The sequence below is a fragment of the Anabrus simplex genome, chromosome 9 (genome assembly GCF_040414725.1).
Source record: "Anabrus simplex isolate iqAnaSimp1 chromosome 9, ASM4041472v1, whole genome shotgun sequence".
NCBI classification, from domain to species: Eukaryota; Metazoa; Arthropoda; class Insecta; order Orthoptera; family Tettigoniidae; genus Anabrus; species Anabrus simplex.
The window spans coordinates 25,172,143-25,190,250 of NC_090273.1; the positions used below are offsets into that span (position 1 = coordinate 25,172,143).

At 39.8% G+C, this 18,108-nt stretch overlaps 1 protein-coding gene across 1 annotated transcript in view; it reads left to right on the plus strand.

Annotated features, from left to right (window-relative positions):
• ds (dachsous cadherin-related 1) overlaps nt 1-18,108 on the plus strand; it is a 231,259-nt gene that overhangs the window by 22,507 nt on the left and 190,644 nt on the right. Inside the window, exons 2-3 of the mRNA XM_068229134.1 lie at nt 627-807; nt 5,570-6,052. Of these exons, the coding sequence (XP_068085235.1) occupies nt 627-807; nt 5,570-6,052 (664 nt within the window). The remainder of the gene's footprint in view (nt 1-626; nt 808-5,569; nt 6,053-18,108) is intronic.

Consider the following 18,108-nt stretch of genomic DNA (forward strand, 5'->3'; position numbering starts at 1 on the left):
TGTGTTCTTGGATATGTCCACCCCAGCTAGAGCGAGCCAGCCGGCTAACGTGCCGCCCCCTGTTGTGCCGACAGCGTGGAGCGTCCATTACTACTTGTCCTCATTACGTCACCTCGTCAAACAATACTCTGCGGTAGGGGGTACACCACTTGCTTGCCGTTCTAAAGGTTACGCTTGTGAACGTAAAAAAACCGATACGAAGAGAAATAAACGCATGAGTTTATAGCATTACTGGAAATAAATTTTATTGTTCAGATATGGGGGCATACTATATTTTAACTCATATTTGAATAGGAAAATACTGAGTTGGCATTTCGTAATTCTACGGTAGAATTGTAGACTAAGAGTTTCATGTGAAATCCAAATCTCATGCATATAATTACCAACAAAACACATTAAGTCATTTTTGGAGTTATAATTATTTTGACCGCTCTATTCGCTGGTGATACCCATTACGTCGTACAAGATCATTTTGGTTGTTGATTTTCATTCCTAATTAGAAACGGCCACTTTTACATAAGCTATTTTCTAACGTCATTCCTAAATGTCTTGTATATTATGTTCATTTGTCACGTATCATTTATATCTGAGTACACTCCTAAGTCAACATCTCTATTTCCTTTCAGGTATCTGCTACTGACCCCGACTGTGGTGTGAACGCCATGGTGAATTACACATTGGGAGAAGGCTTTGGAAAAGTACGCGAATTTGAAGTACGATCTGGAAGTGGCGAGGTGTGCATTGCGGGGGAGCTGGACTTCGAGACCCGCAGCGTCTACGAGTTCCCAGTCATCGCTACTGATCGAGGTAAGGAACGAGTATTATTATTTCATTTATTTTTTTGTTTTATTAATCCTTATGATTCAATTACAGTAGCCATCTTAGTACTTTTCTATAACTGCATTGTAGGGAATTAACTGTCCACTACATGCATTCGTTTATATAATTATATTTATCATCGTTGAGCCTGCGAAAACCGCTATGTGAAATATTTCAGCTGAGAACTTTGGCCAGTAAGGTTCTGTCGTCTAATGTTCAGTACTGTGCGAGCGATGTCACACAATTCTCGCTCTTGATAAGATATGTGCTGCGGGTCAGTATGTCTGCCACAACATTATCACATAGCAGTTTTTCCAGGCGCAACGACGATATGATTTCAGAGTAACTCAATAGACTGCAGGTTTACAGGAAGACCAAAACAATTCTATTATGTTCTGATATACTTTTGGTTGTGTTTAAAATCTGTACAATCGTCCCAAAACGTCCGTATGTTTTAAACTATTTTTGTCTAATTAATTTTTCTTTCGAAATGATTGACGACCTTAATGTTTGTCTGTGGAGTTTATGTTCTACCGGGAATGACATGCTGCTGTCGCAGCTCGGCACTGTGTCGTCCGATTGGTATGACAACAGTGCGGACTCCCTTCATCTGCTCACATATCACCCTGTGAAAGAACAATATTCAAAGGGAGGTTATGTGCAAAAGGAGTGACTCAGAGTGGAAGTCACTTTAGATTAATGACTATTAATGGCCAAGACGTATCAGTTACTAAATAAGTGTGTTTTTGTTGCAATAAACTTAGGCACTGTCGGACAGAACTTACTGGTATAATCGGGAAAAATACAACACTGGCAGACCAAGCAGATGAAAATGGAGCCATTATCGCAAGATAACTTATTATTGCTTGTTTCTCTTTACAGCTTTCAGCGTCTTGTTTACTAGACCAGCAAGATCCTCTTTTTTTAAACTTTTTTCTCCCTTTCTACTGTCATATCGGTTTTTTGACATAAATATGTGTTAAAGCTAGCGCCATCTGACATTAAGGATACAAAATGTGTGAGGCGATGTTACCTAGCAACCGTGCAGGCTATGACATGATAGCCATGACTGAGAGACATAGAGAAGGCTCTTGTATCAATGAGTCCTCATCTCATCATACTCCAGCTAACTGATCGTTTCATTCGTGGTGGTTTCATTAGCCCTGAGTCAGTTCCACCTTTCGATCCACTGAATCCTACACTTGTCGACCACGAATTCCATACAGATGTCCCTCGAAAACGATTCCTTAGATTCAAATAAATTAATATTTATCAATTTCAGTTTCATGTATTGAAAATTATATTTATGATTATTTGATTTTACCAAAGGGAAATTTGATTCCATTTTTATTTATTTGTACGTACAAGCTACGAACCGCACAGCTTAAAAGCAAACTGTAATGTAACAGAGACGTTTACTATCGTCCGTGTTGCCTTTCTCTGTAACCACTCGTTGTTAAACGTAAACGGGTTCGCCTTTCTCTCTGCATGTCTTATCATAACCGCAACAGTCGTTGTAAAAGTAACAGAAAAAGTGAAGACTTCTCAAGCCTCTAGTGGCAAGATGGGATGAGAGAAAACGAGTTTTTTGATATAGCTTATATTTATTCACTTCATTTTCACTAACACCACCCTTCGTAATCCGTTTGAAAGAATTGCTCTCCTGCATACCTAGCGTGCTGGTTACAAGAATAAGTTATTGTGTTTCTAGTGGGAGTAAAACGTGTGTGGTCGCTATATTGTATCTTTGTGATTATCGCGATGTCATTGGCAAGTGTCAGGAAATTGTTAACGACTAACACTGTAGTTGCAGTCAATGAGCAGCGTATTGGTCAGGACAGAACAGAGTAGCTGCGGGCTAACTAAGTGTTATAATTTATGAAAATTACTTTTTACCTCTTATTTATGACGTGCTTGACGTCCCAAAATAAAGAAAAGTAACACAGAACTTAATGCTGACGTCACACTGTTAAAGGGAAGAGCTGTCAGATTGTCCAGCGATATCAGGAACATTTAACAAGTGCTTCTTAATAATTTATAAATTTTCCCTCTTTGAGTTAAGCTTCGAAATGGGCCTTCATATGCAAACCACATGCATGTACACCTGCCAGTTGAGGCAGTGTTAATATTTCAGAAATAATTTTGAATGTTTTCGTGACCCATGCAACTGAAGTTGACTGCGATAAAAGACGGATCTACTTTCCCACAATTCCATATTACCAGAAGAAGTACCAGCTCCTGAAACCACTATCAAATGAATATTGATAGAGGCTAGAAGAACCATTCCTCTTTATTCTAAGCTTCTCAAGGAATGAAGTTTAAACAAACTTTCTCTATACTGAAGTGCCGTTCCTATGGACATAGCTACCGAGAAGGTATCTGTGCGGTTTGGGTCACGTAGCTATCAGTTTGCATTCGGGAGATAGTGGGTTCGAGCCCCACTGTCGGGAGCCCTGAAGATGGTATTCCGTGGTTATCTATTTTCACACCAAGCAAGTGCTGGGTTTGCACCTTCATTAAAACCACAACCGCTTCCTTCCCACTCCTACCCCTTTCCTCTCTCATCGTTGTCTTAAGACATATCTGTATCGGTGAGGCGTAAAGCAGATTGTAAAGAAAAGAATAAAAAACAAATCTATGGACATGGCGGAAGTGACCGGTTTTAAGGAACCCTTTTAAACAGAATAACAATGAAAAAATTAAAGCAGTCCTCGGTACAATTTGTCTCGTGCACTCCATGGTGTTGGGAAACTGTTTTACATTATTATTATTATTATTATTATTATTATTATTATTATTATTATTATTATTATTATTATTATTATTGAAAATTAAAGCCTACAACTTGCTTTGGAATGAATGAACCAGATATAGGCTATTATTACAATGGGGTCGTCACTCCAAAGGTGATATTAATGACTGATAGGTGCTATGAAATGAGAATGGAGAGTGTTGCTGGAATGAAAGATGACAGGGAAAACCGGAGTACCCGGAGAAAATCCTGTCCCGCCTCCGCTTTGTCCAGCACAAATCTCACATAGAGGGACCGGGATTTGAACCACGGTATCCAGCGGTGAGAGGCCGACGCGCTGCCGTCTGAGCCACGGAGGCTCCTATTATTATTATTATTATTATTATTATTATTATTATTATTATTATTATTATTTATCGCCTCAGATTCGATAGTGCGGCGTTTGTCACCTCCTTCGTCGGTCTGTTCAAACCAAGTTATATGCTTACATCATCAACACTTACGGATGCGACACTTGTACTGCTTGCAGAATACACTAATCTTCTCTTTCTACCGCTTTTCCCACATCTGTGGTGTCGCACATGTGGATTTGGTCCCTTTTTCACGGCCGGATGCTCTTCCTGACGCCAACCCTATATGAAGGGATGTAATCACTATTGCGTGTTTCTGTGGTGGTTGGTAGTGTAGTGTGTTGTCTGAATATGAGGAGGGTAGTGTCGGGACAAGCACCAACACCCAGTCCCCGGGCCATAAGAATTAATCAGAGGCAATTAAAACCCCCGACCGAACCGGGGAAGAATACACAAATTATATCCAAAAAATACCACAATTATTGTCTTAGAACAACACTTAGAGTAAAATGGCAGAACTGTCGGAGGAACATCACCGAAGGCAGTGTTGCCAGATCTATTAAAAGAAACATATTTCGTAGGATTGTGCTTGAAAATTTCGGGAGTTTTAATATACATTTCGGAAGGTGTTTACAAATCAGTTTTTATTATTTTACTGGCAATTAAATGATCGTACAATGAACATAGAAATGAATAACTTTGCCATTTATCTGATGAAATGTCGTATGGCTTTTAGTGCCGGCATATCCCAGGACGGGTTCAGCTCACCAAGTGCAGGTCTTTCTATTTGACACCTGTAGGTGACCTTTGCGTCTTGATGAGGATGAAATGATGACGAAGACAACATATACACCCAGCCCCCGTGTCATTGGAATTAACCAATTAAGGTTAAAATCCCCGACTCGGCCGGGAATCGAACTCGGGACCCTCTGAACAGAAGGCCAGTACGCTGACCGTTCATTCAACGAGTCGGACATTTATCTGATGATCGTCTTCTTTCTGAGTATTGTTCTTTAAAAGGCGTAACATCTAGATGATGGCCGCCTTCCTCTCTTTCTCCTTGTTCACATAAATGTAATTTCTCGTCAGACGTAGAAACATACGTACAGAGTTCTAAATCGAACCAGGATGGTACTTTTAGATTGCCCCTAGGAATTACGTGGTAGGTCATGTACTGATATACCAGATCAGTCAGCTATAGTTTAAGAGTGTTTACACGCGAGATATTCGTACCTTTGGCAAGAAAGTCATTCTTAGGTTAATATCGCAGTATCGCACCCCAAATTCCCTCAAGACTGATATCAATTGAACGGAAGTTACTGTGAACACATAATAGGCTTTTCTATTGATGTGCACCCTTTTAAGGTACTTAAGCGTAGTAGCTTGTGCCTGGAAAGTGAGGACCGGGACATATTGGAAGATTTCCATCTAATTTCGTATATCTGGAATTGTTACAAAAGATCGTAAATCTGACTGAAGGCAAGAACTAAGAGCATTGAGGAAATACTTAACAAAATTAACACAGTGTTACTTTTATCAAGATTGGTGATGGTAGATTTGATGATGTTCCATTAGTGAATGTGTGTCTTAAGAATAATAATTCTAAATATGAGCTTGTACTGATGTTTGGACTATTTGCCTGTTTCAGGAGGACTCAGCACAACGGCCATGGTGAAGATCCAGCTGACAGATGTGAACGACAACCACCCGACATTCTACCCTCGCGAATACAACGTGAGTCTTCGTGAAGGTGGTCTCACAGGGTCGTCATCCCCTGTAGTGGTGGTCGCGGCTACTGACCCGGACTCTGGTCGTTACGGGACAGTGACGTACCGTATCGCGGCAGGTAACGAAGCCGGTCTGTTCCGTGTCGATCGTAATTCGGGAGAGATCTTCGTAACGCGACCTTCCCTGCTGTCCACTCGTACTTCACCCTACCACCGGCTCAACATCTCGGCTGTGGATGGTGGAGGTCTCAGGGCTCCCAACGATGCCGAGGTCTTCCTCAGCGTCACCGACTCTGCTCAGAGACCACCCATCTTCGAACGTGCCCGATATACCTTCGCCGTGAGGGAGGATGTGCCCAAAAACACCGTGGTGGGATCTGTCCGAGCGACCAGCAGTGACTCCGGTGAGTACCTTTCTTTCATAGTAGTATATCCGAATCCTATCTTATTGCCTAACATCACACGTTATTAATCACTATCATGTACAATTCCCCTTCATCTACTGTGTGATGCTTATAATGTTGTTGTTTTACTCCGTAAGGCAGTAATGAATGAACAACACTAAATCTTTCAGGCTATATTCTACGCTTCAGTTATGTTAGCATTCCCGAGGAACGACTTAGTGCCTTGAATTCTAGGGCAGAATAGGAGTCATCTGCTTAAGTTTAGTGGCTGTTCGGTCGTTTTGCCTTGTGTTCAAACATCGTTCCGGTGAAAAGAAGGACTATTACCAGCAGCTGGCATCCTTTACTTCAAAGTGAGGAGAGTAAGATACTTCATAACGATCACTAGACTTCCTAAGCAATGTTAACTTTTGTTAAGCAACATAAAAACAAACATTTTCCGTAAAGTTATCACAATAAAAGTATTATTAGTCTGTAATAACTTGTCGAATAGGTGTAGTTTATCAAAATAGTGGACATGATCCTTTTGCTATTTCTATAACAGCAATGATGCAAGAGAGAGAGAGAAGTCCACTTAGGATCGCTGCCTTACTTCTAGGGAAAGCACGAAGGTTCAGCCTATTGAAATGAAGTGGCGTATGGCTTTTAGTGCCGGGAATCGAACCTGGGACCACTTTAACCAAAGGCCGGCACGCTAACCATTTAGCCATGGAGCCTTATTTCTGCCTACTGATTAATCCACATGAAAAATAAGAAAAATACGTTTAATTAATTTTCATTGGAATTCATAAAAATGTTGCAGCATTTATTAATCATTTTCGAGCAGAATCCCTCCTGATGGGTTCTATTTATTCGAATAACTTTTAAGTTATACAGATGGTTTTGTACTATTTGGAGTGAATATCTCAAAATTTCACTTAACATTTCCTGTAGAACATTAGTTGGGAGTCGGAACCTTTTGAAAGTATTCACCGAGACATTTGTGAATGTTCCGCCCGCACCAAACAATATATACCGTTAACTTCCCAGTTCTCAGTTTTATACTTGTGTTCGAAGTCACGAAAGCAAGGCTGATATTACCACCTTTTCTTTTCTTTATCAACCTCTTTGGACTGTTTTCCATCTCGCTCAAATATGACTGTTGGATCGGTAATGACGCCTTTGCCAGATTTCCTATCAGTGACTGCAATATCCGCTCGTTTAATGGAACCTTCATTTACCGTGCAGGTTACTTCTTCATAAACCGGGTGAGTTGGCCGTGCGGTTAGAGGCGCGTAGCTGTGAGCTTGCATCAGGAAGATAGTGGGTTTGAATCCCACTGTCGGCAGCCCTGAAAATGGTTTTCCGTGGTTTCCCATTTTCACACCAGGCAAATGCTGGGGCTGTACCTTAATTAAGGCCACGGCTGCTTCCTTCTAACTCCAAGGCCTTTCCTTTTCCATCGTCGCCATAAAACCTATCTGTGTCGATGCGACGTAAAACCACTAGCAAACAAAAAATTCTTCACAAAATTCTGCTTTGTATTTCGAAAGCAGTTAACTATCCTTTTTCTTAGTCTATGCTGCCTGTTGTTTCTTAAGAGCTCCCCCTTGCGGCAGAAACCAAGAACATGAGGAAGGGTTTTAATCTCGTTGCACTCACGTCAAGAGACCTCTAGGCTTCTGCCGGGAACAGTATGAACTTCGACAATATTGCAGTTCATTTTTATGGCGTTCATTATAGGCCAGTCTTTGTCGATATCCAGCTATTAGATGTCCTCCACTCCGAGAAAAATGATACACCTCTGCCACGATAGCGTAAGCTTTTCAAATGTTCATATTCGTGATCGCAAAGTTTCTTTTTTGTTTTCTTTAGCCTACTTTAGCTCACTTTGACTGCTCTCTGTCTATAAGAAGACTTTATATCCCTCTTCGTCCATAAATATTACAGAATTGGGCTAAATACGTAATATTCCGAAAAATGGTGGACAATTTTCTATCTGAATTCACTCTGTTCTCACTTAGATTCTCATGAAATATCAAATCAGATCAATCACTACTGATCTGCATTTACGGCAGCCGCCCAAGTGGCAGATTACCTATCTGTTTCTTCTTAGCTTTTTCTTGAATGATTTCAAAGACATTGGAAATTTATTGAAAATCTCCCTTGGTAAGTTATTCCAATCCCTAACTCCCCTACCTATAAACGAATATTTGCACTCATTTTTCCTCTTGAATTCAAACTTTATCTTTATATTGTGATCTTTCCTACTTTTAAAAACACCGCTCAAACTTATTCGTCTGCTAATGTCATTCCACGCCATCTCTCCACTGACAGCTTGGAACATACCGCTTAGTTGAACAGCTCGTCTCGTTTCTCCCAAGTCTTCCCAGCCCAAACGTTGCAACATTTTTTTTTATGATGATGATGATGATGCTTATTGTTCAAAGATACTCTTTTGTCGGATATCACCCAGAACAAATCGAGCTGCTTTTCATTGGATTCTTTCCAGTTCATGAAACAAGTAATCCTGGTGACGGTCCCACACACTAGAACCATACTCTGGTTGCGGTCAAACCAGATACTTATATGCCCTCTCCTTTACATCCTTACTACAGTCAGTAAATACCCTCATAACCATGTGCAGAGATCTGTACCCTTTATTTACAATCCCATTTGTGTGATTACCCCAATGAAGATCTCTCCTTATATTAACCACCTACGTACTTACAATGATTCTCAAAAAGAACTTTCACCCCATCAAAGCTGTAATTAAAACTGATAGGATTTTTCCTATTGTGAAACTCACAACCTGATTTCTAACCCAGTTTATCATCATACCATGGCGTACTGTCCATCTCACGATATTATCGAAGTCCTTTTGGAGTTGCTCACAATCGTGTAACTTATTCACAGTATATTCCGTTTATAATCACTAATCATGTTCACTACGAGAGAGTAACTTCAAAATATTTATACGTGTGCCTTAAATACCCAATTTAATGCTGTTATAATTTTATACTTCTCCAGGAGAATGTACTGTCCTTAAAATAAATTTATTCTGGCGCCTGATGTCTCACTGCGATAGCCGGCATGGCGTACTCCGTTATCAAATACAGATATCTGCAAAGGAACTTTGAAATCATGTTTCTGCTTCTATTGTTCACCAATTTGAAGATTTACTTTTACTGTATCGTGAACCTATAATCTCAACAAGGTAATTAATTGCACGTGGCCCGTTGTTTAAGCTCACACAAAATTTCAGTTACTGGTTGTAGTGCAGTGTTATCCTACACCAAGAATGTAGTAGCACCTTTAATTGGTCGCCGCGAGTGTGGCTTACAACACATTATCCTCGGGTATTGTTCGCTAAGGTCAAATAAAGATATGCACACGACAAGTACTTCGGTTTGGGGAATTAATGTTTTTAGCTTGAGCCATTATGTTACGCCATAACAAGGAAAACACGCATTTACAACAGCCAGGTGCACGATAGGCGATCTAGACGCACATTTAGGATACCTGGAAACGTGTGGAAAGGGCATTACATTTTGAACAGGTAATTTAAATGAATGTTTATGGACGAAATTGCATGTAAAGCAAGTATGCATTGTTCACCTATTGAAATTGGGAACCATACTCCATAAAACATTGCAGATCCCATGTTTTAAAGGATACCTCGAAGACGTTACAAGATAAATGTTACTTCACATTATTTGGGAAGATTTTAAACATATGCAAGATGCAATTTTTGTTCTTCCATTCTTTAATCTGGCCAATTTAATGTGTCTTTATGCATGCTTATTACTGGAAAAAGAATTTCTGTGCGGTTGGTGACGAGGACAGTTTGCAATGCTGTTTTTATTTTTACTTTTTCTCTTGTGAATACACAAGTTACACCGCACACACAGTGGATAAAATTTATTGAAATCGTGCAAGTTTGCACTGTGGTGAAGTTTCCATGCGATAACCATCTTACATCTCTTCTATAAAACGAGCAAAAAAGACAAAGAGATTTATATTTAAGCAAATACAGATGGTCTAATTGAAAAATGTATCATTAGTTGTATGAAGTGAAAGATGTATTTGATAATTATATTGTGATATTATATCGTCAGATTCAATGTATTCAGAATCCACCAAATTTATTATAATATGTTAGTAAATTATGTACATGAAAATCGCAATAAATTCTTGTATTCTCATAATTACCAGACTATGATTTTGTGTGATCACTTGAACGTAAATAGGCCTGCATCCGTGAATCTCAGTAGCAGTCTTGGTGCAAGGTTATACAACATGAAAACAAACAAAAATATCCAGACACGCAGTAACTTAACATTTTTAAATTTAAAAAAATTAGCAAAGAATGTTTGTGTCCAGCTTAATTGAATTGTATTATTGCTATTTGTTTATTAGTGTAATTATTACTTCTGTGTATTAGATTTTCTTCTCATTTAAACTTGAGTGTTAATTACTAGAGAATTTGTGCAACAAAATTTGTATTTTAGAACTTAAATTAACCGCCTCATTTACTACTTTCATTGACACAAAAATAGTAGTTTATTTCATTATTGTTTAATAATTGTTAATACTTACATGTACGTGTACACTTTGTTCCTGAGCTTATTTCTGAGTAATCCCTCCCTCGCTCCCAGGAACGCGAATTTTTTCATTGAGGGGGTATTGTGCTAGAAATTAGCTACGATTGAAATCCTTTTATGTATCAATTTGCTAGCAGTAAAGAATAACAAAAGCAGCAAGACAATAGCATGCTGCATTTGTATGTAGTTACAATTAACGAAGTAAAGTAACGGGGATTTTACAAGAATTAATGTAATCTAACGTCATTGCGAAAATTGCAGAGTAGAAGGTGTGTATCTTTACTTTATTTCATGCAGAGTGCATGTTCACAAAGAGTATATTCTTATATTTTCTGCACCAAGAAAAATAGAAAAATGCAGCGTTAGAAGTTCAAAGAAGGTATTCAGTAGCCTTGATCTAGTCTGAGCTGGTATGTTAGTAATGGTCAAGTCAGAGACGGTGGGCGGAGATATTGTATTTAATGTTTATAACCTGTGCCGTGAGAAGGAGCTGAGTTCGTGTCAAGTCGTGTGATGTGTGTGCTAGCTAAGATCGCGTGGCGATGCAACAAGCAGAGTAAGCAATTGATTTCGTGCCGTGTGCTATCTATAAGCACTTTGAAACCGCAACCCGCTTACAAATCTGATAAGCCTTGTAAGATCATATCCGCTCTCCTGATAACTAGTCATGGATGCTCATCTTCACGAAGAAGCGCTGCCGTTACAAAGAAAACCTTTACTTTATGAGTGTCACTCTTTTAGTTAATTGAATGTACACGAACAAGATTTAATGAAGTTCTCTGACTGTTCTGCAGCTATAGGAAGTATTTTGACTAAATCCTGACTATAGGTGATGTTTATATTCGGAGGAACTATCAAAATTATATTGCACAAGTTTGGAATTTTATTTTAGTTCCCTTACTGAACGAAATAGAAATTCCTTCGTGAACAGTGAATTATTATTCTTTCTCTTTTGAATGCTGTCCAGTTTTGTCGTCCTTTCTTCACCTACTCTTTCCAATACTGCTTAATTCCTTAATTTTTCTTGCCAGTTGATCTTCTTCGTTTTTCTCCATACTTACATTTCAAAAGATTTCAATGTTCTTCCTTCCTCCCGTCTCAAAGTTCAAGTCTCAGACCCATAAAGTGCAAAGCACTTCACTAACCTCTTCTTACGGTCCATATTCAGTGGGACATTGCACATTGCTTCATGTATACTTCCTTGGCCATTGCGATCCCGCTCTTCAGCGGTAGAGTGTCGGCCTCCGGATCCCAAGATAGCGGGTTCAAACCCGGCAGAGGTAGTCGGATTTTTGAAGGGCGGAAAAGAGTCCATTCGACACTCCATGTCGTACGATGTCGGCATGTAAAAGATCTCTGGTGACATATTTGGTGTTTACCCGACAAAATTCATTAAATCTCAGCCATAGACGCCCAAGAGAGTTTCGGTTTACTCGGTCTGCCATCTAGTGGGGGCCTAGAGTAAAACGAAACGTCGAAATTGACGAGCAGACAGCCAGATGGCGTCAAAATTGAAATGTCTGCACACGGTAGCTGAGGCCATACGATTATTATTATTATTATTATTATTATTATTATTATTATTATTATTATTATTATTATTATTATTATTATTATTATTACCTCATACAAACAATATAGATCACTTTTGATTGTGCTTAATAAATATCTGAATGCAGGTACTTGTTCTGTTTCTTCACCCTTCTAAAACAAACAAACAGTAGACGGAACATGGGAATATGACTATTGGCACTATGATTCTCCCATGTAACCTTCCGTCCTCTGTTCGCCGTACGGGACCCCACACACTAAGCTGATTTATGCATATCGCTTCATTGATCGAATTCATTTCTTATTAAGCCTCTATCTCCTCATTCAGAGAACCCTCCTGCCATTGTTCCCACTTGTTTGTAGCAGCAGTCATTCTCACGAGTTAGAAGTAGTGAGTAGAGTCCCAATTTTTCGGCAATAATAGGTTAGAATGCTATCAAACTCACGCGAGGAACAAGTGTTGTCTAGTCCGCACAACGGTTCTGCTATGAGATTTGCATAAACATTAGCGGTCAGCCTACTAGAACCCCTAGACATTATATTACTCTCACTACATTTCTGAAGAGAAGACTAGACGATACGTACTACTAGGCGATTAGTTTGCATTCTGACGTGTTATTCCCTAAACATGCGCAATCTAGTACTAACAAGAGTATCATGGATTAACAAGATTTTTAACAAATACCTCCAACCTGCCGAGGTATAATTTTTTTGTGTGTCACCTCAGAACTAACGTTACCTCATGCTGGACAAAATTGCCTATTGCCACTCCTGTTTTGACATCTCCATATTTTCTCAATCTCAAGAACGTTCGGTGAAGTCAAAATAAGAATCATAAATAATGTACATGGATGCATGAGTAAGCATTATTAATTGCTGTGAAACAATGGGACTAGGTACACGCCTGCTGGAAACAGTAAACAATTATATTCTCTTAGTCCTCCAATTATCTCATGAATATGGAGCGTGCTAGTGTTCTACAAGGGCGAGTATTGACATCTGACATATCATTAACAGCAATAGCAAGAGTTTCGTTTTCATGGAAACTAAGCTTACTTTTGTTTACAAAGTCTGGACAGTAACAGGATATCGGCCATATATAGAGTGTTGAGTGACTCATTACTACAGTTGATGAGTAAATGCGTATTGTGTTCCCAACAATAAGACTCATCTTTATTCAGACAGGGAGCAATAGCACTGTTTTGACAAAGAGGATAGTCTCAGTCCATTGGTAAGACGTACAAATGATGAGATTTACACCTACTGTACCGTACTTGGGTAACTCTCTTGTCTAGGGCAATGGGTACGTAAAGAAATGTCAGTTTTCAATATATGGAGTATTAGAAGTGATAACATGAGCTCAAGCAGTGAAACTTGCACGATAGGAGAGGCAAAAACGCTCCAGTGGATACCGGATTGCTATCGAAAGGTTCATGAAGAAAAACCCGACAGAGATTTCGCAATTTTGACGAGCATTCAGCACTCCTTGACGAACTATGTTGGCGTCTAAAATATTGTTAATGACATACTCGATGTTTCCCGAAAAGAAAATTAGATTAAAAATTCTGTTACTCTGCCAACCGGAGGAGAAAAATTGAAGGTCGACATTAACACACAACCAGTCAATCGAAATAGTTGCAGACTGTTCAAACCCGGCATTGGTAGTCGGATTTTTGAACGGCGGGAAAAAGTCCATTCGACACTCCATGTCGTACGATGTCGGCATGTAAAAGATCTCTGGTGATACATTTGGTATTTACCCGACAAAATTAATTAAATCTCAGCCATAGACGCCCAAGGGAGATCCGGTTTACCCTAGGTCCGCTACGTGGCAGACAGAGTAAACCGGAACGTCGAAATTGACGAGCAGACAGCCAGATGGCGTCAAATCGAAATGTCTGCAAACAGTAGCTGAGGCCATACGATTATTATAATTATTAAAGCGATGTAATTACATTGTTACACGAATTTCAATGAAATTATAGCGTTCTCGTGCATGTCTGGATCCCGTGCTGAATGGTTGGCATAATGGCCTTCCACTCTTAGGCCTTAGGGTTCGATTTCAGCCATATTTCGTTAATCCCTATAGAACGGGGGCATTTACATGCAACAAACGCGACTACAAACTACCATTGAAACACATTCCTCCGCATAGAGTCGGTGTCGGAAAAGGCATCCGCCGTAAATTGAGTTTATTTCACATTGCTGCCTACCTTTGATAGTTAGGATTTTTTTATTTTTATTTTTTTTGCTAGGGGCTTTACGTCGCACCGACACAGATAGGTCTTATGGCGACGATGGGATAGGGAAGGCCTAGGAGTTGGAAGGAAGAGGCCGTGGCCTTAATTAAGGTACAGACCCATCATTTGCCTGATGTGAAAATGGGAAACCACGGAAAACCATCTTCAGGGCTGCCGATAGTGGGATTCGAACCTACTATCTCCCGGATGCAAGCTCACAGCCGCGCGCCTCTACGCGCACGGCCAACTCGCCCGGTAATTAGGAATTAAGGCCAATGGTCCGGTGTCTTAAATGTTAGTGGGACGTTAAATCAATGACATTATTATTATTATTATTATTATTATTATTATTATTATTATTATTATTATTATTGTTTAAAGGGGCCTAACAGCGAGGTCATCGGCCCCTATGGTACGAAATGCGATTACAATTTAAAAGTACAAAATTCATCCACTGACCAGAATACAAAACGTGATGATGAAGAATGAATTGATGAATCTGAATTTAAAACAATCAGTGGATCGGACCAGCAATGCCGGACATTCCCAGAAACAATATTACTGACCAGGGGACTGCTTCCAAAGCCCATCCTGAATCGATGTTACTTGTCGAAAGGGGTCAATATCAATGTCAACGGTCCCGCATAATGGCACTTATCGCTAGTAAAGTAGAACCATGCTATGTGTAATGTTGCAGTACTAATCAAAAGTAGCGTAGACTCGCGGTATTCCACACATTATGGTACTATGCACAGGTAGTGTAATGCGCACATGTAACACACACCTATGGTGTTTGGCACATTGCGGCGCTATTTCGGGCAACGCAAACCTATGGCGTTCCTCACATAAGTGGAGTAACAACAGCGACTCGTACTCCCGTGGAATTCCTCACATAGTGGGAACTGAGCATAGGTAAGGCAGAGCCATGGTGTCCCTAATCCCATGGTGTCGCTCATATAGGGGTACGAATCACAGGCACTGTAGGACCCACCTTCTGATTCACACACTGTCGCTACTAATCACAAACCTATTGCGTACCTAACACAGTGGTACTACGCGCAAGTAAATGCGACTCATGGTGTTCCCCTGGGTGATAGTACTAATTACAAGTAGTCTCATGGTTCTAATTGGATCATCCCTTGGTCGCCTCTTACGACAGGCAGGGGATACCGTGGGTGTATTCTTCGTCTGCGTCCCCCAGCCACAGGGAATTGTGTGTTTGGTCCACGAGAGGTATTTTATTTCCCGCAAGTCCGCCGGTTAGGACCCCCCCCTATTCGCCACCTGGGACACGCCACGTGGGAGTATCACCTCTCCCCCTGCTACGCCAGCGTAGTAGGTCGGTGGATTATTATTATGATTATTATTATCATCATCATAATATTTCATTATATATAATTCACAATTTTATAATTGGGTTTATGAGCTTCTTCGGTACAATAAACATGGAAGAAGTACTATTTGGTACATACGCATATATGCTTCATACATATCGGTATATACTTAACATTGCTGACAAATAGACTTGACAGATATTTATGAGATATTTACTACATACAAACGGCCAAAATTAAAAGTGAACGATTTTCATTAGTCCTCTGTGTATGGTGGATGGTTCATGCCAATAAACTTTCTTACTATATGGCAAGTGGTCAGGATTGCTGCTTTTTGTAACTCTCTGTAAGTGAGAGGGTGGAGATTAAGGGCTTCAATGCTCCTGTGCAGTGTATTTGGTATAACACCATTACATCCAATCACTACTGGAAGTATGATAACATTGTTGAGTTTCCACATGGTTTTTTATCTCTGTGGCCAGATCTGTGTATTTTGAAATCTTCTCTGTATGTGTTGATTGAAGGTTGTGAGTATTAGGGCATGCTATGTCAATTATGAAGCAGATTTTCTTGTTTTTATCTACAAAAGTTATATCTGGTCTATTGCAGGTAATAGTTTTATCAGTGATGATACTTCTATCCCAGTAAATTTTGTAATTTTCACTTTCCAAGACTGATTGGGGTTTGTACTTCCAATATGCTGTGGTACAATGGATTAGGTTACTTTGTCGGGCTAATTTCTGGTGAATTATTATTATTATTATTATTATTATTATTATTATTATTATTATTATTATTATTATTATTGAAACATGCGATAGTCAATATTTCGCTCAACATTGGATTGGCATCAAGTAGGGCATCTGGTCGTAAAATTGTGCTAAATCCAAACAAAGTGCTGACCGCAGGTCATTGGGAAAGGACCAGAAATGAGAAGAATAAACAGTTCTATTGTCACGGATGTGGGTCATTGAAGCTGCATGAATTAAATAGCATTGGTAAATATCCTTCACCAAGAACTTGTCTCTTTATCCTTGCTCTTATTACTGGGAACCGAGTTTCAAGGCCGGAGTGTAATCCGTCCGAGAGTTGAATGACCTTATTGTGTTCTATCCCTAGCATATTTTCTTGCTTCCCTTGAACATCATAATTTTTAAACTGTGTGGCATTGTTGCTGTAATTTCCCACCAGACAATTGAGTTATTCTAGAGAGATGTTTTACACAATATTTCTTGAGGCAGCAGTTACTGGCTGGCGGCTGGTTGTGATGTGTGAGCCATGTAAAATCTACTCTAGGAGCTCTAAAGAGATGGAGACGGGGAGAGAGTAGGCTTCTAGGAGCAGGTGTTTCACGGTGTGTGTGGTCCATTGTTACCGCACTTGACTATCCTAGGAGACGTAATGTATCTGTTATTTATGTGCATATTGGCAACCACCAAGATTTGTGAAGCTTCTTCTTCCACTTTCACCAGTTTCAGATGGGAAAGCAACAAGGAGTTTCATCTTTTCTTATTTATCTACGCATTGTGAGAGTTATTTATTAGTTCTGAAACGTAGGTAGCAATAAACACCTGCTTCTGTCTCCGTAGGCATAGGAATGGCAACAAAAATAGTGAGATGTACAAAACATGTTTAGAAAGTCAATTTAAAAAGATCAAAGTCCATGAGAGCTCATCTCACGGTACATTGTTCTGATGATAAGGAATAGAAAAGGGTAAGAACAATAGTATTCGTTCAACCCCCTGTGGGTGGGGGGATGCAGACGAAGAATACACCCACTGTATCCCCTGTCTGTCGTAAGAGGAGACTAAAAGGGGCGACCAAGGGATGATTGAATTAGAACCATGGAACTACTTGTGATTAATACCATCACGCGGGGAACACCATGGGTCGCATTTACTTGCGAGTAGTACCACTATGTTAGGTACACAAGGTTTGTTATCAGTAGCAGCAGAGTGTGGTTCACTGTGGGTTTACAGTACCTGTGATTAGTACCAATATATGCGGAACACCACGGGTCTGGCCGTTGCCTGTGAGTGACGCCATTTTGTGAGAAACACCATAGGTCTGCGTTACCTGTGCGACGTAGAATACTTGTGAATAATACTATAATATGCGGAACACCGTGAGTCTACCTTACTTTTGGTTAGTATTGCAACGTGAGAAATACCATGGTTCTATGAGGGTACGTTGACCTGGATTTTGGACCTCTTTAGACAAGTGTGGTCGATTCAGGATTGTGCTTTGGAAACAGTCCTTTGGTCAGTAATACTATTATTTTAGGATAGTTTCTGGGAAGGTAGGGCATTGCGGGTCGGATCCACGGATTGTTTTAAGTTCATAATCAT